We start from the raw sequence: 24,165 nt of genomic DNA, 5'->3' as shown, positions 1-24,165 counted from the left end.
TTAGGAATGAGAAACATGTCATGCTTATTTGAGTTAGCTTATAAATTTCCACCAGGTATGCTTTCAAATAAAGCTCTTTAATACAGGGTACATTTGTCACTGTTCAAAGGTGAGACCAGAACATCACAGCACACTGCAGTAATAAATGTATTTGTTGCCAGTTGGTGAATCTCTAAAATGAGACAAAGGAGGGAAGAAAAGTGTCAGAAATAGGAAGTATCAATATTGTTAACTCAAACAGAAGGTTAAATATCCTGGGGGCTCTGAAATGGTACATAAATAAAGACGTAGTGTCATAATGCAAACATAGAGAAACAAGCACAACATCCCAGTCTGCATGGAAGCATCCTTCATTGTGACATAAAAACATCAAGGACAAAAAGTAAATCTGATCCCATGTTATCACTAATTAAATTCACATGTACCAATTTTCTTTTTTTAAATGAAACATACATTCAAATTCATTAGTGACAGAAAACATTCTGAATAACTTAATTTCAACAGTCATTTCCATTTAAAGCTTTTAACTTTTAATCTTAAATATATCTCAAGAGTATCTCTTCTGATTTTTCCACAATGGGCATGGTGAGAGGAAAGTGGACTCAGCTTATAAATTACTCTCCTTCCCTGTCGAGTCCTCACATCAAGTACATAACATCCATGACTTTTCCATTGAGATTAAGAGGTATTTCATGTACTGAATCTTACCTAGAGGAGTATCTGGCCTTCATGAAACACAATGCCATCATCCATTAATTAGCCCTAGGTGTCTTTTACTTCCAGTTATAAGGATATGTGTTAGTGTGACCTTCTGACTTTGAGCCCAGAGTTTGTAAGACACCCATAAAACCATTTTATTCGTTTATTAAAACAAACATTGAACCCAAGGGTATTATTATTTTCTTCTAGACCTAAAAGATCTGATCCTTGGAATGGGACTCTCTGCATTTCATTACTGATTCATGAAGACCTATCCTGCTAAGTTGCTTTGTGGCCAGAAGCCCCATGTTTTCTCCTCTGAAGCAGCACTACAACAAAAGCTTAGATCACCTGCTAGAATGCTTATGCAATGCAGTTCTGAAGAAAAAGCTGTATAAAAATGGATTTATTTCTGACTACCATAGGAAGTGACTGAGCATGGGACTAGGATGCTATTGGAAAACCATGTTTTGTTCCCTGGAGCAGAAGTAAGTCATTTTACCTCAGTGCCTCAATTTGCTCCTGCCTTCAACACTGATGATCCTCAGCACTTTGCAGAGGGCTAGAAAGCCTAAGGGCCATGATCAGGACATGCCACACTCCAGGGCAAAAAGAATTCCTGCACTTCCACAGCCAGGCAAGGACTGATCTTGGGGGGATTTCTCACGATGCAGTTCAAAGTGAGAAGACCACAGAAAGTCAATCCCAGTTACCTCCTGGTGGCCACAGCATCCATCACACCCAAAGGATGAATCACCCACTGTTATCAGCTCACCAACACAGGCAGATCAGTGCGCCTGCTGAAGAACAACTTCCACAGTAAACTCAACTACAAAAATGTCTTGTCTGAGGTGAAAGGAAAAACAAACAAAAAGGTAGAGTCCTGCAGGAGTGCTATTGCACTTTGAGGTCACATTCCCAGTTATGTCTAATTTTTCCAGTACAGACATCACCAGCAGTTGCATATCTAGTTCCAGTGCTAACGAGAGCAGACACCAGGGTCAGGCCAGTTAACTGGGCAAGTCTCCTGGAAGCTTTGTCCCTTCTGCTTCAGACAAAGGCCTTTCCAGAGACCCACATAGCATAAAATGGCTCCTGGTCAGAGAGGGAAAAACAAAAACCATTACTCCAGCCAGACAAAAGAAAGGTGTCTTTGGCCTCACAGCCTCAGAACGGAGTCTAGTAGGAAATGAGAAGCCTTGACTACCTAGCAAAGTCCACAGCTACCCAAATATCACAAAAGTCCCTTCTAAATAAGAGACCCCATAAGGAAAGGAAAAGACAAAAGCAAGCTATTCCAAAGTGACTGGACTTCCTCTGTAAGGGTTATAGAGCCTTAGCTACTACAGATTAAATTCACAGCCTAGTTCAGCTCTCACAGGAGAGGATTTCTAGTATAGACCAAGAGTTAGAAGCACATGCAGATCTGCAGCCAGAGATGTGCTACACAGCTCAAGCTTTACTTGAACTACTACAAGAATACAGCAGGACAGTGATACTCATATGCCTGAGCTACCAACAGGAGTGCATGAAGTTCTTTCTTACACCCAGGAGCCTCACTGCAGAGTACAGTTAACTTACCTGTAGCTCTAAGCCAAGCTAGGACAGTTATGACATAACTCAAATCTCTGTACACACACAGGGATGAGAGCAAGTTAAACTGAGCAGTTACTGTGAAAAGGAGCCTCACCACATTATGCCCACTCTAGCACTGCAGGGAGATTGCTCCATGGTTGTACTGGCCTGATTGTATCAATTCAGCAGCAGAACTTCACCAGGAAGCCAAAATCCTCAGTGTCCTTTGAGTGTGCTCCTCAGAGGCTGCTGAACTAAACCTTCCTTTCCTACAGTCAGGTTAAAACAGACAGCAACCTGCAGGCTGAGTCCAAAGATGCTCTGCCATTCTGCAGTGTCTTTACATATGGTATCTTTGGAGGGAAGATTGCCAAAATACAACAGAAGGACAAGGCAGGACCAATCCCACCCTCCCTCAAATCCCGTATTTCTCCATAATGAAACTTGATAAACTATTATATGTCAAGAGAAAGTCTAGCCCTAGCTCAGGATGACTGATGGAAAAGGAATTTAACTCTGTCTGCTAAAGTGTTGGATGGAAAAAAATCAGACTGAACCACCCAGTTATTTACAGCATTGCAGACTTCCTGCTTTGATGCAAGTCAGCAAGATCTTCTGGAAAACCCAGGAACAAAGAGCAGTAGTTCAGGGTGATAAGTTAGTTACAGAGAAGCTAATGATCTATCTCTGTTAAGACTTCAAAATAGAGGAAACTGCATCTATGCCTCTTCTTTTCTAGCACTATTTCAAAAACTAATGCACAGGCAAAAGTAGTTATAAAAAAGTAATAAAGTAATGAACTAGGTACCAGTCATAACAAAGGAGACTCTCTCTGCCTTTGGAGTTTCAGATACAGCTCTCCTCCCCTGCTTCCCCCATCCATCCTTCTGTATGTGCTTGAATAAACATCAGTTTATTCCAACCAGGCACTGCCACTCTGTGGTTCCAAGTACAGAACACCTTTGGGAGACAAGTGGGCAAAAGTGATTCTGAAAAGTTCAGAACGGTCTTACCTGCACACCAGGTGAACTGCCTGAAAAAGATCTGCTGTTGAAGCAAAAAACTGAAGCAATGAAAACATGACATTTAGGTTCTAGCAATCTCTTTTGTTCTTATAACAAAAGCTCTTAGACTACTAAAAAACATTTTAACATACCACTAAGCTTCAATCAAGTCTCTTGCCAACTTAGGATTGCGGAGAATCACAGGTGATAGGATAAGACAATACCCTGGACTAAAACTAGCTACATAAAAGTGGTAAGATGGGGGGAAAAAACCACAATTCTTTCACATCATAAATTGGAAAGAGGATAAATGGCAATACAAGGCCCAGCCTGCAGTCCTCCAACCCACAGGGACTTGTTCCACTGACCCAGCTGGGCTCTGGGTTATGGCATTTACACTCTGAAGTTCATGGATTCACTCCATAGCAGTTAAGTACAAAAGCATCCCCGGAGCATTCCCACTATGTACCCTGCTCTACTGGCAGAGCTGTGCTCTGTGCAGTTGGAGTGAATCACCTCCCAGCAAGTCCTGCTGCACAAGGGTGTGGTTTGCTGGTCACACAGCACCTATATGGGGGATTTCTGATTGCCAGCAGATGACACATAACCCTACCTCAATATAAATAACAGTGTATCCCACCATCACAAGCCTGCACACAGCCAGTAACTCCAAAAATTTTTAAAGCTGTAATTGATAAAGCCATGATGAAAGACCTTTGCATGGTGACAGAATCAGTCACAGTGTCACTTAAGAATGATGTGCCTCAAGGACTGCTCTCAAAATACCAGCAACATTGCTCCCTGCTTCCCTGCAAGTATCTCTACTGCAGAACGTGGTGCTGCACACCTCTCTCTTCCAAGGCCCTAGAATAATTACTGAGAAAGATCATTCATTTAAAAGCATAAAATTTCACAGAGCTGAGAAGACACAAGCAGCAGGCAGCCAGACTTCCAGCAACTGCTCCTGCACCCGGAGGCTCCATCCGGGATCCTCTGCACACCCTGTGCCAAGCAGGGACCCAGCCAGCACCACACACTTCAGACTTGCTGCTCAGCCCACCAGTGTTCACACTCTGACAACTCAAAAGCAAGTTTCCAGGAATAAGTAGCAGGGATTTTTGTCACTAGATGGACGGATAACTTTTGTTAGCATGCTAAACACACCCTACAAAAAGTCCTCTGAAAACCAAGGAACAGCTACAGACCAATCTGTCTGATACTAAATGCCCTGCATAGCTAGGAATGCACCTTACAGAAATACAATTGCCAGAACCCTTGGGTGCAGACTAGCGAGCAGGTTGATGAGCCAGAGTTTGTTTCATTCTTCTCTCTGCAAGCCATTCTCACAAGGTACTGATTAGGACAATGTCTGCTTGGCTGCAGGATCTAGGAGAAGCTGTTCTAGCTACTCTGACCTCTTGCCCTCTTCTTGGCTCACCTGTGTGCCCATCTGTCAGAACACACGTCAAACTCCAGCCTGATGTAATTGGTCATAGCCTTGGAGCAGCTCCTGCTTGTCCATGTCACGACAGCATCTCTTCATGGTAAAGTGGGTCACCAGGAGGCCTTGAACCCTGAGAGGGGCCTCCTTAAATTATGCTTCAGCATCAGAGTAACAAGAGCTTATTCCCCTCAGGATGCCCTAAGGCTCCATTATAACTGAACCCAGGAAGATAATTTCACTATCCAATAGACCGCGGTTTTCACAGACCACAGCAGACACATTCAGGACCTGCTTTTAATCTCTCCCTTCCCAGAGCCAACTGAACACGAGTTCTGTTGAAGTTTGCAAATAACAGGCGTGCTGTGCAGACACACCTTGCACAGAGTGGGCTGGAACAAACCTGAGATGTGCTACCAAGGACTCCTGATGAACGTGGCAGGCACCCAGCACCCTCTGGCTACCTTGCACATGGCCGAGTGACAAATGCTGTGGTGTCTCTGTAGACCAGCTGTCCCCTCATCACTTCCTAGGGGATAGTTCTGTAGCTGTCACTCAGTGAAGGTTCTGAATTCATTTCCTGTTTTACACCATCGTGGGGAAAATCAGCATAGCTCAGAGACATGAGACAATGAACGGTGTGACTGATGCAGAGGGTGTTTATTTAGGCAGGCAGCTAGAGAGAAATCTGGAGGAACTGAACATGCTTCTATTAGCATCACTTGGCATTCCCTTCTTCAGTCTTTGCAGTAAATCAGGCCTTTGAGTGCAGGAAATTCTGGGCTTTAGGCACTTGCTTGAATACAGTCTGCCAGAACACTTACCTGAGAGTTTCCCTGCCTTCTCTGGTACCTTGTATTCCCCTCACAGATTTTCAGGGCACAGGTCTTCAGATTTTCAGAAACACTTTTCTGTGACTATTTCACAAACAAGAAGCATAGAACATAAATTGTCAAGAAACACCCTCCAAAACCTTTGTGTAAGGGGTAAGAGGGTTTCTCCTGAACCGGTGAAACCCCCTGGCTCCAGGGCTGTGGCTGCTCTACGATGCCAGGCTGCACCCACAGAAGTGACATTCAGAAAGAGGGACAACACCAAAGCAGTCAGACCTGAGAACTACCCCAGCTTCAGTGGTCCCTGGGAGCAGTTTTACTCTCATGAGCAAGCAGGAGAGGCAGTACCATGACCTACAAAGTTAAGCTAACCCAGAGAGATGTGCCCATACATGAGCAGCACTGGACAGTGCAGGGAATCTGCACTCCAGATTACAGGCAGGGAGAAGGAGTTAAATTTTGAGACGTGTCAAGGCTTCTCATAAGGCACAGAACAGGTCTGGCACAACAGAGGCTAAACCAAACACACATTTACTGCTCATGTATTTCTCTTCCTTCCAAGCAGCCTGAAGGGGAAATGTGTAAATTTAGCCTGTGCTTTCCCCGGTAGAAACATCTCTCCCTCTCGCCCAGTGCACAAATGCAGGCTCCTCCCAGAGGTGGCCAGGCAAGCCAAGCACTGCTGCACCTGCTTTGCTTAGCAATAAAGGCAGATGGAGCACACTGTCTCCATGAGGAATTCACAGTGGAATTAGTCAGTGCACCTCAGTTAGCCTGCAGCCAGAAACACTTCTGACTTTTGGAAGACGGATTACAGAGGAACATTTCTTCCTGTTCTACCTCCAGAAGGTGAATTAGTCTGTTGTGGTCGGACCAGACCTCAGATGCATCAGTTCTGCTCCTATGACAGACCACAAACACTGACATCTCCTCTTCCCATCTTACTTGTCACCAAATCACATGGGGAATTCCAGCCCTGCCTCATAAAGTACAAACTCTTCCCAGGCTGCTGTTTTCTTCTCTGATGTTTCTACATTCACACACATTTGTCCACTCCACTCTCATCCCCATACTGAACAACACAGGTAGTTTTAACATAAAATGGAGAGAGCTAAAAGGTTCAGCTTTCTGCCCAAGGTCACACTGGAAGTCAAGCAATGAGTTTCCTATGGTGAAACACCTGTCATCATTTCCACCAAGTGGAAAGGATTCTCACGTGTCAGGATTTCAGGTGACTTTGCTTAATGAAACCAAGCTCTTCTTGGAGTGCTCTCCCTGCCACCACCTCTTACTTTCAGATGTCACTGTTCTTTGCTGCAGGGCAGAGTACTCTAAACAAAGTTTATCTTCTCTTATTAAGGGAAGATTTGTCTGTTGTCTCATTTGAAAAATCAACTGGAGGATATTTTTTCAGAACAAGGTTTTAAACCACTGAGCCAAAAGGAGGAAGGGGAAGAAACACCATCCCACCATTATCTGTATACCACACTGGCTCACCTCCCAACTGATTTCCCATTCATTCAAGTCCAGCCTCCTATTGTATAAAGAGCAGTGACCCAGCTGGGGGCCAAGAGAATGCAAAACTTAAGAACCTGATAAATGCTTAGCTGTGGAGAACATACATGCAGAGTAGAGGTGCTAATTACTCATCTTACCACGCAGATTAACTGTACTCTGAAATAGGAACAGTTTCTACTTTTCCTGTGGCACACAAATGTCCCAAGCTCCTGTATGTGCACTGAAGTACCAAGAGCCATAAATGCTGCAGGCAAGAGCATTTATTTTCCCCAATCCCAGCACAAGCTCATACTCTGACAATCCAAATGACTGAAAGAGGGGAACAGGTTATTTTTCTTCCCTTGCTACCGACCACCTCTTGTTCCTACACATCTAAACCCTGGAAGGAATCTATCAGTCAGCTTCACTCATCAGTCAAGCCACTGGCAGTGGTCAGATGTGCCCGAGAGCCCTCCAGAGGCTTCTGTCACATCCCAGCATCCTACGTGTGCTTTCTCCCATCACTGCCAATTAGTCAGACATCTGTACAGAAGGGGCATTTTTGGTGTGCTGACAGCTGCCCCTGTCCAGCTCATCCCAGGCTCTGTCCAGGATCATTACTTCATCCTCTCCCTCGTTTCACTAACACTCTAGCTGTGCCTGGCCACGATCAAAGACTATTTATTTATGGCCATTTGGAGGCATTATTCTCACCACTTTCCTCAGTGCTAGCCCATGCTCCTACTCCACTCAGCTGTAGTTGCACGGAGGTAGCCCACTACAATGTTAAATAGCCACTTAAACATCTGTTTTGACGAGAAAAGCTTTGTCATCCTACAGCTGTGTGACACCAGTGCATCTGTGAAACAACAGGGTGTAACTGTACCAAAATCCAAGTACAACAGGGTCTCATGCCTGTACAGCAATGGCACTAAGTGCCTGCTCTTATTGCAGAACATCTGATGAAATTCACACCAGAGTGAGCACCTGCTGCATAAAGGACACCCCAATGGCAAAGGAGGGTCCTGGTCTGAACATGTGCCATGGGGCTTGTTTTTTCTGCTTGTTTTCCAGAAGGAACTGACATTACTCACAAGATCTGAGTTAGACAAGGCCTGTCCCAGCCACTTAGAGGTCCAGAAATATGGATGAAAACAGTATTTCCACCAAATATTTCTACTGTATCTCCAAAAAGATACCTTGCTTCATCCCTGAGCAGCACAAAGCATTGTATCTATAAAGAAGGGAAGTTAGAGGTGGAAAGAGAGAAAGCTGCAAGGGTTTCTTAACCCAAACAAGTATTTAGCCAAGAACTTACAAGAGTAAAACACAGAGGTGGAAGAAAAGGACCTCTGCTGTAAAACTCAAGCCTGAACAGAAGTAACAAGACTTTAGAAAATGCACTCAGAGCTGAACCCAGACTCAAGAGCCTGCAATGCACATGTCCTGCAACTTTACTCAGCTGAACGCTGTGCCAAGGGCTGGCCTGCATGGTCACTTACAGCGTTTGGCTCTTCCTGCACCTGGCTCGGGCACATTCCCTGGAGCCAGCAGTTCATCTGGCCCACTCACACTTCCAGCAGCCTGCCACAATCCAGGGAACCACACACAGACCCCACGCCCTGACAGCAGTACAGAGGGACACTGCCTGCCTTCAAAGGACAGGCAGGACAACCAGGAGGAGGGTAAAATACACTGGCAGGACAGCAGAAACACACAGCTGCAATCCCCCCACACCTTTCCACAGGCTGTGGCAAGCAAGTCACGAGCTCCATGGTGACCAAGCCCAGCAGGGCCACGTAAATAGTGCTGTGGAGGACATCCCACTTTGCTGATGGCCACGGGAAACCACAAGTGACAGCAGCAACAGCAGCTGCCAAACACAACATGTACCCCACTACTTAAGCCCTCAACTTCTAAGCACACTGCTTCTGAAAAGGGTAAAACCAAAGTCACAGCAAAGAAGACCTGCAGCTGAATGGGCAGAGCAGCTGCAGGTCTGGCAGAGGGCAGAGAGCAGAGAAAGCCACAGGTCTCCTTGCCTGGGAGGAGAGACAGCAAGGACAGGCCTGGCTCTCCCATCAGCAGGCAATCCCTGCCTGTTTGCTCAGGGTGCCAGAGCAGTACCCAGCCACGTATGTAAGCCTCTAACACAGACAAGAGCTGCTGCAGGCAGAAGCAGAAGCTCAGCTCGATGTGGAGGTTTCAGGCCATCAGGCAGCAGCCTTTGGCCAGTTCAAGACTGTCATGAGTGTAGCTTCCCTTCTAGCACCACCCCACTAGCCCTGGCTGTCTTCCAATGCCAGAAATTCAATTCAAGACCCCCTTCTCCAAAGTTCAGGAAAGTGGATTTGCACTCACCTGAACTGAAAACTGTGTTTAATCAATCAAATCACAAAACAACACAGAGAACAGTCAAGTATCTTTAGAAGAAGACACTAAAAACATGAGATATTTTTTAATTTATATTTTGCCCAGTGTCACTTTCCAGCTGATCTTGGTTTTCTTCCTTCTTTCTATTACCCCTGCCCATCTTAGACACTTAAGTTTCCAGCTCTGCTGACCTCACAAGTCCTTCTCACATCATTCTTGAATCTTCACCATTTCTCTCTCCCTCCAGTTGCCCTCCAGGACTACAAAATCTTGCCAAAATGCAGAAGATAAAACACACTGTTGTTGTCAAGTCAGCTTGTCCTTTTAACATATGGCACACAGAGTTTTGTTTCATCTCAAACTCAAAGCAATGAAGTTTAGCAGTCAGTTCTCATTACAGTATTGCAGGAGGAGAAATTTTAGGCTCATTAGAAAACAGTGTATTGAAATTTCTGTATGAAAATCATGAACACTGGAAGTAACTTTAAAAAAGAAAATCAAAGGCAACAGAAAGACACATTTCATACAGCCTGAAAGCAATTCTGCCATTTGTTTTAAGCTCTCCAGTAACATAAACATGGCCTTTGAGTTAGCATTTCATTTCAAACCACTTTAGAAATATGTGACTGCTCTGTGATTGTTCTATTCTTGTGGACATTTTGCTGGAAAAAGTAAACCTGGATACATATGTTCTCTAGTCAGTGGTCACTGACTCCCTAAAACAAAGGGCAAAAAACCCAAGGGCATCAAAATATGCTTTCAATTACTTTTACATTATTGATGAGAATCAGGTATTTACTCCCTACTGCATAATCACCAAGTGTCAGGGACTACACTACTCACCAGGATGTTCTGCTTCAAACTTGTTTAAAAATGCTTTTGTATTTTGACCAAGTTCTCCACCAAGCCCATACAACAGTTATTAATCAAACAGGGAGAATGTGACATGCAACAGAATTGCTTTGCTAAAATTCACTACAACTGTCATTCCTAAAGTTTCCAGGTACTTCCTGAAAACATCCCCTTCCCTCCATTCCCATGAGATGCAGAGATTGATGAAATACACCTCTGCAAAGGAAACTCCAGAGGTAAGCCCTACTCAGATCTTGGCTACAGCTTCACTTCGTCACAAAAGTGAATTTTAGTTGGAATGAATATGCCCAGAAAGATATGGAAAGATGGATTTCTTTTGAAGGCAGTATCCCATATCAAATCTGTTTCCACCTAGAGCACAGCTACTTAGAACATTTTGTTCAAACTGAAAAATTTCCAGCCCTTTGATTACAAAGGCAACCTGCCAAGTAAGAGTATAAAATTAGCACATTAGTGCAGTAGTGTCTTCCTTAGTTTGGATGCAGCTTCAGTGCCTCAACTGCATACCATAGTTTTACTGGGGTAAAACTGAGCTAAGAGCAACTAGATTCATTCTTCTCTACTCCAGAGGCTGAGAATCACTTTTACAGCAGTGAAATACAGATATCAAGCCAAATTATGTCTACTGATGAACAAGTAAGAGCAGGGCAGCAGTAAGAGTGCAAAGCCAATCCTAGCACACAAGGAGAGCCCTGCTGCAAGAGCCAACAAGCACCAGGGTAAGCAGCAGCACCCGACCCTGGCAGCCCTTCCTGCTGCAGGGCATACTGCAGCACAGGTGTTTCCCACTGTGCCTGCCAAGTGCCAAGTCCATTTTTCAAACCCTGCTTGTAACTGCTGCTGACTTTAGAAACATAAGCTATTTTAAAAATGCATCATCAAAAAAAGGTTAAATACAACTTTTTTCCTTTTATTCTTATGTTTGACAAACAGTTCAGCAGGTATCTATCCAACTTTAACAAGCTCTGGGTGTGCACCTGCTCTAAGCTTTGTCCCAGTCCTGGCTGCATGAATTAAATCCACTATATTAATATACAAACAATGTCTCCTACCCCATCACATCTCCTCATACCCCCTCACCCAGCAGACACTGAAATCATTGCACAAGCACCACTCCTGCACCCAGTGGTTTCCTTCTCTCCAGCTGCTGCTACAGAAGTATTGCTGTGGGCAGCACAGTGGAGTGAGTGATAATCAGACAGGACAGCATTCCACCAAACTGAGCTGGAGGTGGCTGCTCCAAGGGGAAGCCAGTGTGGGCTCCCAGAGTCTCTTTCACAAGAGCTCAGGTAACAGGGCATCAAACAGAACCCTGCCCAGCAAGTGTCTGAGCAACAAGGACTGCATCTAAAAGTCTAACTCTCCAAAAGCTCATTTATTTGCTTTTATGATCTCTAAAAATATTATTAGGGGTTCAAGAAGTTCTGGCTTTATTTTTTCCTCCATCCTTCAAAATAACTTAAGCAAGATGAGTACAATAAACAACATGAATCTGCCTAACATAACTACTCACACACACACTTTAAACAGCTTTAGCCTTTATAAATGTTTTCCCAATCTCCATCCATCCTTTCAAACCAGCAGTGGTCAGTTTCAGATTGCCATCTCCACTCTGCACCAGTACACTGATGTTCCTCAGTCACTAGCTGCACCAGATCTCCCAAACTGCAGAATCTCCCTACTCCAATAATCTTTGCATCTGCTCCAGTAGAAAAAGTAATTTTTCACCCAAATCTACAAATACACTCCTAAACCCTTGCCAAATTTTCAGCCTGCTGGCAGAATGGCTGGATTTGTGCCTGCCCTGTTTGCACCACAAGGACTGCACCTGAGCTGTGCATGGAGGACAGCTTGCTGTTTCACCTGAAACTGCCCAAGAAAAGAAACTGATCCCATGCACTCACAATCCAGGCAAATCTTGGGGGAGAATCATCTTAAAAACCAAACCAAGAGGACTAAAAACCCATCCAAAATATAGAAAGAGCTAGAGCACAATGCAGCAGTTTCCCAGAGAGCAGACCCACTTCTCAGAGCCAGTACACACAGGAAGAAATGATCTGCCAAGCAACTCAGCTCTTGGGCTGAAATCCAGAGGACAGCTCTGAAAAATCATCCTTCCACCACCACATTCCCACCAGCAAGCCTCTCTCCCAAGTTATCTGATACTTGCATGAAGCTGAGCAGGAGAAGAGAGGTGCTGAGAAGTTCAGATGAGATCCAGCTGTACCCTCCGAGCCTCCCCTCAGCACACGCAGTGATGAGCCTGAGGCTGAGACTACAGCCAAGAGAAAACTCCTGCATGTCCTCACTGCCTGCAGACTGGAGTCAGCCAGCAACCTCAGGGTTTGCTTTATTCACAGAACAGGCAAGGAGACCTCTCCTCTCCCTCCAAATTCAGACTTCAGAGCCACTCTGAGCAACTCAGCCTCGGTGCCCAGCAGGCAGGGCCAGCTCAAGGCTCCAGACAAGCACTGAGCCAGTGCCAGGGCAGCCCTGGCTGAAGGGAAGATCAGCTCTCTCACCTTTCTCACACACTTGTCTGCTCATCACAGCACAGCAGTTCAGAAGTGACATGACTGGCCAAAGTGAACAACACTTCACCAGCTAAAGTGGGGAGGAGCATTTGCTCCTACAAGAACAAGTTCCTTCCACAGGAGAAGCTGAGGCAGAAATTCTTCAGTGATGAAACAAAAGCCTTAAGGAGCCTGAAAAGGCAGAAACATCACTGCTACACAAATGCTTGAAAAGCAGGCAGATACTATGTCCAGAGAGGCATGCAAGTTATAAAAGAGGTTAAGGGACAGATTTCTGATATATTTTCCTCTCTTACAGAGCAAAATGATAATAAAGTAAAAATCATGACCACTTTCTTCCAGCCTGAGGGAACAACACAACTACAATGAAGATCAGACCTGGCTGTCTCTCCTGGATGAACAAAGTACCAAGAAAAGAGGACTCAGGAGCACAGAGAAGAGCACAGAATCCAAGCAGGGCTGGGTTAGTAAGCGGGTGGAGAGAATCTGTAAACTGTAGTAAAACTCCAATGAAAGTTGGAGAACCACAAATAGCACTCAGGAAACAAAAAAAGCGCTGAGACATACTAAAGGAAAGAAATCTTTTCTTGTAGGAGTTGACTACAGAAGTGTTTGGGGCAAATTAAGCAGGTAGGCTTCCTCCTCAGAAGCAGGTAATTTATGGAAGGACAAACAAGGACAACTGCAGTTTGTTAGGGTGGTCAGTAAGGAAAGGTGTAGCAGTGAGCCAAGATGCAATGAGAAAACAACTTCAAAGCAATTGCTGTGGGAGGTTAAATTAGGTAAGAGTGTATTTTGCAAAGAAAGAAAAAGAGCAGGTGGTAATTGGGAGCATCTCTATAAATGGCCTTATTCCAACAGGAATGACAGTTACTGCAGAGCAAATGCTTATAAAATAAAAAAGATCCATTTAAACCAGTGGCCAGAGCCTAACTAATTACTGCTGTGATACAGGAAGCCAACAGCTGCAGGGACAAAGACATGCTGGAGCTCAGCCCTCAAGTAGCATATAGGGGCTATCCCCCTCTGAAAGTTTGGGTCTCCAGTTCCCTCTGGGCCCCATAATGTGCCACACATCCTTTGTCACACGTTGACAACGAAAATAACTTGAGGAAACAGGCTGTCCTTGCTTCTTGAGCATGAAATGCCAAAACACAAGCTTGGGACGGAACAACTTAACAAGTTAAAAGGTCTACAGCAGCTTATGCAGCACACAGAGCACCTATGCTAACAGTGTGGAAAAGCAGTGCAATTTTTGAAAGTGTTTACCTTGCTTTAGTCATAATTTTAATTTTTACAGCCAGAGTTTAAAAGTGATCTTGCGATATTTTAAGCCCATGACCTTTGTTTAGAGTGCATGTCACTTGTAGCAGTACCTATTTTAATGCAGGCTAAAACTTTTAGACTGAGTGGCACAAAGGTTTTGCACTGGGAGGCACATGGCTTTACTTCACAGCACTTGCTTTCTCACAAAAGGTTGTGTCAAAACCTACCTGCTGAAACTGCCACCCCCCCAGCCACCACCTACTCGTGATTCAGATGTCAAAGAGGGGTTTCCCCCAAGGCTGGCTGGTGTCAGGGGACTCTTCTGGGGCTGGCTTCATTCTGCCAGCCTAAACAAAGACCCAAAGTTAGGGGTGAGCCCAGTTATTTACCCCACAGAAGTGGCAGAATATCTGGAGTGGGTTTTTTTGTTGTTGTTAAGACTACTTAATCCACACATTGAGCTGGGTCTGCCTAGCAACAAGTTAGAGTTTTAAACTTGTATCATCCTACTTGTGTTCCCATGGCTACTGTCATGAACAGTGTGGTAGCAGCTGCACAAATCAGCACAAGGGTCCCAGGAGGGACATCTTTAAGATTCCCAGACAGAAAACAATACTGAGAAAGTACAAATGCTACACCTGGTATGCCTGCCTGCCTTCAGAATCCTTCACTCCTCCCAGAAGCACCTACACCAGCTCCCTCCTAAGGATGGAGAGACATCAGCCAAAGGAATAGATGCACACACTGCTGTCACTGAACATTTTACATTCTTTAGACCAAAAGAGCTTGGGTTACAGATGTGACACTTTTAGCTTCTCACACAGCTGTTAGCAACCTAAATGCAGAACTGCACAACTCCAGCCAACAGCACCTGCTGCATGGGGCAGTGGGCTCTCAACACAGGGTGGGAGGAGAAAATTTACACAGGGCCAAAACTCAAACCAGGGTTACTGATGAGAGCAGGGGATGAATGAGACACCCAAAGAAGATGGGAAGTCAGAGGAAAGAGAAAAAAACTCCTTGCATTTCAATGCAAGCTGCATGTAAAGAACTGCTACAAAACCAATCCTGTTACATAGACCAAATCTTCCCAGTCCTGTCAACTCAGTTCTGCCAGACAGAAGGTGATTTCCTACTCAAGGGAGGTTTTTCTTAGTCTTTATCCATCCCCAAGCCCTGTGTAGAACTGGAATCTCTCTGTACCTTCTCCAGGGACCAACAGGCACTGTACCTCTGCATGCAAGCCTTGTTTATCCAAACTCCTTAGAGATTTCTGAACCCAGAAGCCACAACTGCAATTACACATTTGTTATGTTGTGCTTTCACATCAGGGTTACAAAGTCTAGAAGGACACCAATTCAAGGTCATGCACACTAGTAATTATTCTCAATACCAAACTTTCAAATCCAAGTCTGTCTATTAACTAAAACCTGATAAACCAACCTGATAAAACATCCAGTCATCTAAAAGTGTATGCACAAGCTATGCCAGATACCTACCAGATACCAGCTATCCCTGGTTATCCCAGACACCTACAGAGAGCAGAACTGAAAAGCTGCAATAGAGAGCCACGGGGCTACTCCCCTATTAGACACTGCACTGCAAAAGCAAGCTCTCTCAGGTCACTATTTGTGAAATCCATCCAGGTGCAGAGCACAGAGTTAGGGGAGGGAGCAAGAAAGGTTTAATAACTTTAAGGACAAAAACTCACAACCTTAAACTCCTGTCCCTAAAAGGGCATGGATATTTTTCCAGAGCCACACCTAGTCACACCACAGAGTACCTATGAGACCCTACTGATGTCCCCTAAACATACCTGCACAATAGAGGGACAGGGCTGAGGGGGAGAGAACAGACTAGAATTGCTTCACAAAAGGGGATTTTTGCAATTTTATCACACTACTGCAGCCTCCTCCCCCCAGAGAGGCAACATTTACCAATACTTCCTTTATGAAGTTAAAAGAGCAAGCTGCTGCATAAAGCTGAATTTTTGAAGATACTTGGAAAGGTAGGTAAAACTGTCTGGTTTAATCCCAAAATCTTACATGAGAATACAGAAAATTTACTGAGTTTGACACCTACAATACTTAAAGCCAGGGCTCATCACAATCAGTTACATTTCAAAACAATGTGAGGAGCACAAAAGCATCCCAATTCTCCAGTATGCTGGAGAAACTTCCACTGCCTTCACTAAGGCTGAACACATCCTCTTGCACTTTCAGAAAACACAAAGTCATCAAAACTCACATATGGAACAAAAATTAAAGCCTTGAAATTTTAAAGAAACAGACACCTAATCAAGCATTCCTTAAAAACTGCTTTTTAAGATCAAGTTTAGCTTACAAATCAACTTTGTATTTCAAGAACTGAACTTCAAACTGCTCTTTCAAGTTTAAACACCTAAAGTGGGATTGCTCATCTTGTTACACTGCCAAGCCTAAGGCTCAAAAGACAAGGTCACCCAGGGCAGAAAGAGGTACAGACTTCAAGGAAAGGGGCATACTCTAGCTAGCCCAAAGTTCTTGTGTTTTATTTACTCTCTACACTCAGCTGCTAGTCACCATGTTTCAATCCTACCTTACATTTGGCACGGGCAAGGCAAGCAGAACCAGAACCACAACGAGAAATTGCCCTGTCCGAGGGAAGCAGGTACTAGCACTAACCACAAGTTTCTGAGGAGGCAGTTACCTCAGATTTACCTTCCTGGCACATCTTAGGAATTGCATACTGAAGTTGCAACACAGTTAAATACATCCCTAAGTCCAGCAGAGCACTGTCATCCCCACTCCTGTGCAGGTATGTGACAGGGCCAGAGCCCACTGTAAGCCGCATTACAGAGTGTGCCTTGATCACAGAGGCAAAGATTTCCGAGCTAATTATAATGACTAATCACAGGGAGCTCTAAGCCTTCCCTTGGCCAAGTCACAGACCTAACTAGGACTGAAAACAAGAGTTTTAAGAGCACCTCATTAAGCAGCAGGAACCAGCTATGAAGAACAAAGCAGTCACTCTACCTAGTATTAATTCCAGTGCAGCCATTAATACATTTGTCAGTACATGGGACAGCTGTTACCTCCACATACAAACACTGCATGTGCCAGGCAGGCAGGGAAGCCACAGGCTTTGGCTACACGGAGATTTGTTTGTTTACAAGGGCATTAAGGTTTGAGAAGGATGTTCTCAGTGCTGTTTGAATAATGAGAAAGCTCCAAAGCCGTGCCTTGAAACGTGTCTGAGTGGGAGCTGTGCTCACCTCTAGAGCCTCTGCATCCCTTCAGGATGAGTGAACAGGGTGAAAGCTGATTCTGGGCAATGTAGACTCAAAAACAGCCTCCCCTTAGGCAAGCAGCCCACAGGTAGAAAAGATATGGCACCAAATCAACAGCTGTACTCCTGCTGAGGTACCAGAGGTATGGATAACAAAGTTTCCAACTTGAGCACTACTCACCTTTTTCCCCAGGATGGGTTTTAAAAACAGAGGATAAGCTGAAGTGTCAGCACCTACAAGTCAGCTTCACTCTGTAGAGGCAGGACTGCAGCTTTTCCTGCCCGGGGGATTGGACCAGCAGTGTGTACCACGGACAGAAAAAGATGAGACAGAATCTCCCACACACCAGCAGAATAGTCAGCCCAGTAAGGAGACTGCAGGAGTCACCTTCCCCCTTCCCCAGGGCTGCTGGACACCAGCCTGGCCCTCTGACTGTACCTAAATTCCTGCAGTGCTGAAACAAAAACCCAAGGGTTTGGCCACAGTTTCTGGTGGAGCAGCTCGAGGTTGAGGACATTTTCATCTGCTCTGCACTACAGCACATTCACAGAGGCTGTGACCTCTGAGAAGGAGGGCAAGACAAATATAGCCCATGAGGAAGTATGGCACTGAGCACACTACAGCTAGGGGGAAAAGCTCCTCTTCTCCCACCAGAGTTTAAATTTTCCAGTACCTGAATTTTCCACCACCTAATTCTGAAAACACACTCTTGTTGGGCAGGATGCACATCTCCTCAAACAACAGTGAAGGACCCAAGGTGTGTGTGGTTTACCAAGACACCAGGCAGCCTCTGTCAGTCCAAACACCCTGGGCATTGGTACATTATGGTTTGGTATTTCTGATTAGATCAAACACCCTCTTAACTCTTCCTTCTTTTCCAAAGGGACTGTTGTGCTGAGTTCCTGCCTGTTGAGTTTAAGGCACAGTCATTTCAAGAGATGAGATAGCTCTCCAGCATACCAGTATTTCCAGTTTCAGGAGTTTGGTTTTGAATTTTCCACTTGCTTAGATGGAGCTCCCAAGGTCTCACCTAAAAAGAAATCTTTTTTTCTCATCCCTTTTCTGATGAGTCCATTCAGCAAAACACCATTTTTTTCCACACCCACTGGGTACTCACACTACTTGCAAACTACTAAGACTGCAAGGCACAGGACTAGCTACAAAGAAGGAACCAGAAAAAGTAGGCTGGGAGCTGGATTTGTCAAGTGTAAGTCATAAGGGGCTTATAATAACCTCTTGTTAAAAGGTTACAGTCCTGGCTGTGGAGGTCAATAGGTGCCTCTGCCCAGAACCCCATGAAGTAGCTGATGATACAACCTAATAAAACATGGCCTTTACAGCCATCAGAGAAATACAACAGTTCTAGGGGAATCAGACAGACACCCAGGGGCTGTCCCAATATTACACTTTCAATCTTTGAACCTAAATAGGCAGAGAGCAGGCACATTTTAACAGCCAGAGTTGGATGGATGTGTTACCTTCCTCCCCTAGGACACGGCCATGCCACCACTTCCACACAGTGATCAGGCACTCCAGGATATATGACAGCCGTGGCTATCTTGGTTGTTTGTGGTTTTTTTAATTCTTCTTAGACACAACTACACTGACAAGGTTTCTCACTATAGTGAAAGAAGTTGCTGGTTTCTTTCTTTTTTCCCTTCATTTCTTGGCAATGCTGAAACAACAAAGTCTTGGTCACTCTGGGAATACCAAATGTTTGTGCAGGAGCACACAGGGTGCAGCTACAGTGTGGACCAGAGAACAGGCTCCTCAAGGATTACTGACATTCTGGCACTGAGCACCTTCCAGCAGGCTTTTCTGAACTGAGGGCTGGAAGCACTACAGGTGCATCTCCCTTCACCATTTTTACTGTTACAGTACAAAACCAAAAAACTGGGAAGACAGCAAACCTGCAAGCAAGGGACTGAAGTCTCACAGCTGACATACATCCCAAACTTGCATTTCCACAAGGTGCTGTTGAGTCAAACCTGCTTTTCCTCATCTGTTTATACTGGAAAGAGCCCCAGAAGCTGCCTTCCAAAGATGACCAGCACAACCAATGTCCAAAGGTACAAGATGTGGCTTGTATTTTTACTGCCATTGCAACAAATAAGGAAATGTAAAGTTGTAATGCCACACAGGACAAAAAAACCAAAGTTCATCTCCTTCAATAACAGTCAAAATTTGGGAGTAACTGTTCTCTTCAGGGAGTTATTAAACCCTCCTCAAAATTATGGAAGCTTTAATCATTAGTGAAATTCACTGGCTGTGTTACAGTGCTCACTAATGTTTTCTTCCTCCTATTTTCAGTGTTCCAATAGCATAAATTAATAAGCAACAAATAAAACAGTCAAGTACAATATCAGTGTTTCCCCATATGAAAGATTTTTATTTAGCTTTAGGATATGCAATGTTTCCTTCCACTGAGTTTTTCCATTAACAGGACATGTGGGTTTCATTTGTATGGATTAAAAGAACCATAATAGTTTGCCTCTTCAAAATCTTCCATGTCTGTTTCAGAACTCACAAGAAATGCTGACCTACTAATATCAGCCTTTGTTTAACACACAGAATCTTGGGCTGGCAAATAATTGATTCTGAGCTCTAATAAGAGAAGAAATAGCAGGCACAATAGCAATTGTGCAATTTTTCACATCACACCTGTGAACTCAAGGCTGAACAGTGAAACATAGGTGAAGTGCAAGTTTTACTGAGTCCAGTGAGCTCTGGCACAGGATTTTCAGCCCAAGAAGTTTCACCTATTTTTTTCCCAAGCTGAACTGGCTTGTTTAATACACACACTGCCTCTGCAAAAGCCATGCCTTTACTGCACAGCTACTCTTATTATACAAATAACAACAAAGGTGTAAGTGCTGGATTATTATACAATAATAAAGCTGTAAGTTTTTGAGATAATAAAAGAAGTAGGATCAAGGTAGTGACAACATACTTTTCCAGAACACAGGGAGATGGGGATAGGTCAAAAGGATGGCAACATTAACTTTGGCAAAGCACCTACAGGCTGTGCCAGCTGATGGAATAGGCCTTGCATTGTAAAGAGACTTTCTAAAGGAGCTGTGAGTAAGAACCACCTCCTACAGAGGATTCCAGCCACAAGCATTTTTACAGTCAAAGAATCACATCAGGCCTTCCTTGGCCACTGCCACAGCAAGTTTTAGCCACAAGGAATATTTTAAACTTACACTTACACCGAGGTATTTTAATTCAGAATGTGAACTTGTCATTTTCTGGTTTCTGGAACTGTCATTTTCTTTCAAGAATGAAGGAAAAGCAAAGCAGCAGCTTTGTTAACCCTTTTCCTCATACTCTGGTAAAGCAAGGGAGAGACAAGAACTTTCTATCCTTCCCCATGCCAACAAAAAGATGATGAAGTCCCTTCCCTTTCTAAACTTAGGCAACCACTGAGAACACTCTCTTCACATACAGCCCATACCATGCAGTAGTGCTTTGCTCTTCTCTGACTATTTAACTCATGATACTGAGATTAACATCCCACCACTGCCTTGTTCTAGCTCTCTTTTCTCCTGCAGCTGCACAGAAAAAGATTTCAGATCTTTCAGAGCTTTCCTAATTTCACTGCTCTTTGCAGCAGCTCCCATGTGGCTGAGAAGTGAAACAAAATGAAATGCTTTCTCTGCCCCTCTGCATGGGGACAGAGGAACTCCCACGTAAAATGCTGATGTAAGAAGAAGCAGTTACAGATATACCTCAGCCAAAGGTATAACTGAACATTAAGTTTAAAAAAAGAAATACACACAAGGCCTGGTCTGTGTGATTTTCCCCTCAGCACAGTCAGAGCAGCACCAGCACTCCACATTTTGCCAGCCAGCTAGAAGGTAAAAAGCCTCCACAACTCAACAACAAATAACTTTCAAGCTTTAGGATCTTTTGGTCAGCCAATCACTAAACCTTTTAGTGAGAAACAGACACAGCATCTGTGCACTCTGATAACACTATTCCATAGATTTAACTTCTGACATTACCAGTAAGACAGGACAACAGTTTTATTCAAAAGGTCTAAGTGCAGCATTTTTGGCTTATTTAGGGTTTTCTTTCTTAAAGAGGGAAACAAAAGAAACATGACAAATGAACTTAATGTAGCTTTTAGCCTTTAGGACCAAGAAGAGATGACAAAAATCAGGCAACAACGTGGCACTGCAAAATGATTCCTGGGTAATTCCACAACACAGGAAACAAACTCTTCCATACACAAGCAGATAAAAGTTCACTCCAAACTTCATAACTAAAAGGTTTACCTTTCAGAAACAGAAAAAAACCACCCAGAGGCCAGTAAAGGAGGATCTGATGTCCATTCAGGTCATCAGACTGATCATTTACTTTGGGTGAGCCTACTATGAGCTTGCTGTACACTGTGAACTCAAACACAATCACCTGCTGATCCCATCTTAAGGTACAGATCACTCAGAAAAAAAAAAATTGTTTCTTCAGATCACACTCTTCCCCCTCCCTTCCACTCCACACAGCACAGAAAGCAATAACCTTTGTATAGGTCACTGTATGTCTGTAAGTTTAAACCAGAACAATTCACATCTGCGTACACAACAGAGAGGAAGCAGCTCACAATATTTTTCCCCTTCTACCTATCATGTTCAATAAATTAATTGCTCAAAAGAGCATAATTCACCAGGGTGACCATAAAGCCCAAGTACTGTTGTGATAGGTGGCTGATAAGTCGGTGTGATGCACGTTGTGTGCTACAGAAACGCTGCGTTTGACCTACAGATTGAGCACCAGTGTCAACTGCTGCCCAGCTAACAGCTCCCCCTTCCTCCCCCTCCCTCCTCCTCCTCCCCCCTGTCCGCCCCCTTTTTCCTCCTGGTCAACCAAGAAATGGACCTCCCTTGTATCTTATTTTGGCAGGAAAACGAAGGGGGGAAGGAGTGGGGAAAAATTATTCTGTAAATGAATACAAGTGATAGTGAACTTAAGAAAAAAAAATCCTCTTTGCCCTCCCCCCCCACCCTGAGATCTTAACAGTTAGGAATGGACATTTATATTTAATAATAAAAAGGCATCCAGCATTAGTGCACAGTCTGAGGATGACCCACGATAAATCTTTTTCCTGAGTCCACACAACAGTAACTCTCAGGATTATTCGATAAGGAGACACTGTGGCTTTCCACACCATTCTTTTTGTTTTAGTGTGAGAGGTGCGGAGGATTCAATTAAGTTTGGGCTGGGCAAAGGGACAACTCCAAACGCTGGGATCTCCAGACAGAAGGAGGGCTTTCACTAGCTACAACCTCCACTTACAAAGGAACAATACCAAAAAAGAAAAAACGCTTGGATTTCAAACTAAAGAGGTCAACAGCCTGTCTTTCAATACACGGAGATACATCAGTACCACCGTGCTTCCAGCACCTGCCTTTCAGCACAGCTCCAATTCCTTTGTTTGCTCAAAATTTGCTTCCATACCACTTTAAATTAGCTTACAAAGAACCGAAGCAGAATAGCTGGAACGTGAAACAATTTTTTTTTTTTTTGGAAGACAGAGGCAAACAGCTTCTTAGGAAGAGAGAAAATTAAAACACAGACTTAAGTCACTTCTAAATACCTTAGAAAAAAATTATAATTATAACTTGATGTCTTTTAGTTCCACCCCTATCACTGAAACCACAGAAACACGAGTTCATGAGAGGACGGAACAAAAAAAAAAGAAAGAAAGAAAAACAAACAAAAAAAAAAAATCCGAACAAAAGGGAAAAAATGGAAAAAGAAAGAAAGAAGAAGAAGAAGAAAAAAAACCCACCCAACTGCCATCTCCTGCCTCCTCCAGCCCTGCCAGCTTCCCTGTTCCTCCCTGCCTGCAAAGCGCCCTCTGGAAAGCATCGAGACTTCTTTTATCAACCGTGTGCGCCGGGGAAGGGGGGAGGAAGGGGGGTCCTTGTTCTTGCTCTGGCTGTTGCAGAGTGCAATTAGGGGCAGATTATTTTTGGACCCGATGAGCGGAACCCGGGGGCAGGGGGTTGGGGGGGGTCGTACCCCACTCATCGGGGGGCGGAGGGTCCAAAGCGCTGGATGAGGGGGAGGAGTTGCCCCCCTTAAAACATAATAAAGACTTACCGGGGTCGAAATCAGGGACCACCGCCTGGTACTGCGGCCCGACCCTCATTCCGCCGCCAGCTGAGGGAGGCAGAGGGAGAAGCGTTACCCGCGTGGGCCCGAGCGGCCCCTAGAACCAACCCCCCCAAAAAACGCACCCCGCACCCGCTCCTCACCGTGCTCCTCATCGCTGGACGAGCCCGAGCTCCCCTCCTCCCAGGAGTTCACGCCGCTGTTGCCGTTGGGGGCGGCGGATAAACTTTTGCTGCCGCCGTTGTTGTTATTATTCGCCCCGGCGGCGTTCTGGTTCCTGCCCCGCCGTTTCCCCGAGACCTCCGGGCCCTTCTCGATCATGGCTGGCATTTAGGGGAGGAAGGGGAGGGGGGGTGTGGAGAAGAAGGGAAGGGAGGGGGGAGAAGATCAGAGTTTAAAAACTGCGGGGGGGGGGGGCTGTGGGAGGCGCCAAGGGCGGGCGGGAGCCGGGGCGGGCCGGGCCGGTGCGCGGCGGTGGCGGCGCTGCTACATCCCCCACCACGATCGCCCCGAACTTTGAGGCTCATCCCAGCCCTGCGCTGGGACTCCGCTCAACCTGCGCTGCTGCCCGCGGCCAGCCCCGCCTCCTCCCGCTCCTGCCCCTTCCCATTGGCCAAACCTACATTTTGGGAGGCCATCCCGCCCCTCCATTGGCCGGCGCCGCCTGTCCATCGCGGCGGCCCGG

The 24,165-nt window shown here is 45.0% G+C and overlaps 1 protein-coding gene across 1 annotated transcript in view; it reads right to left on the bottom strand.

The window, feature by feature from the left end:
• The window catches only part of RCOR1 (REST corepressor 1), an 81,821-nt gene extending 57,948 nt beyond the window's left edge, over positions 1 to 23,873 (bottom strand). Inside the window, exons 1-2 of the mRNA XM_058026838.1 lie at positions 23,624 to 23,873; positions 23,469 to 23,528 (exon numbers count right to left, since the gene is read on the bottom strand). Coding sequence (XP_057882821.1) covers positions 23,469 to 23,528; positions 23,624 to 23,810 — 247 coding nt within the window. The 5' untranslated portion in view covers positions 23,811 to 23,873. The remainder of the gene's footprint in view (positions 1 to 23,468; positions 23,529 to 23,623) is intronic.
• Between the last annotated feature and the right edge of the window lie 292 nt (positions 23,874 to 24,165).

The sequence above is a fragment of the Melospiza georgiana genome, chromosome 6 (assembly GCF_028018845.1).
Source record: "Melospiza georgiana isolate bMelGeo1 chromosome 6, bMelGeo1.pri, whole genome shotgun sequence".
Taxonomy (NCBI): Eukaryota; Metazoa; Chordata; class Aves; order Passeriformes; family Passerellidae; genus Melospiza; species Melospiza georgiana.
The sequence above is the reverse complement of the archived record's forward strand: the minus strand, read 5'-3'. Positions and strand labels throughout refer to the sequence as shown.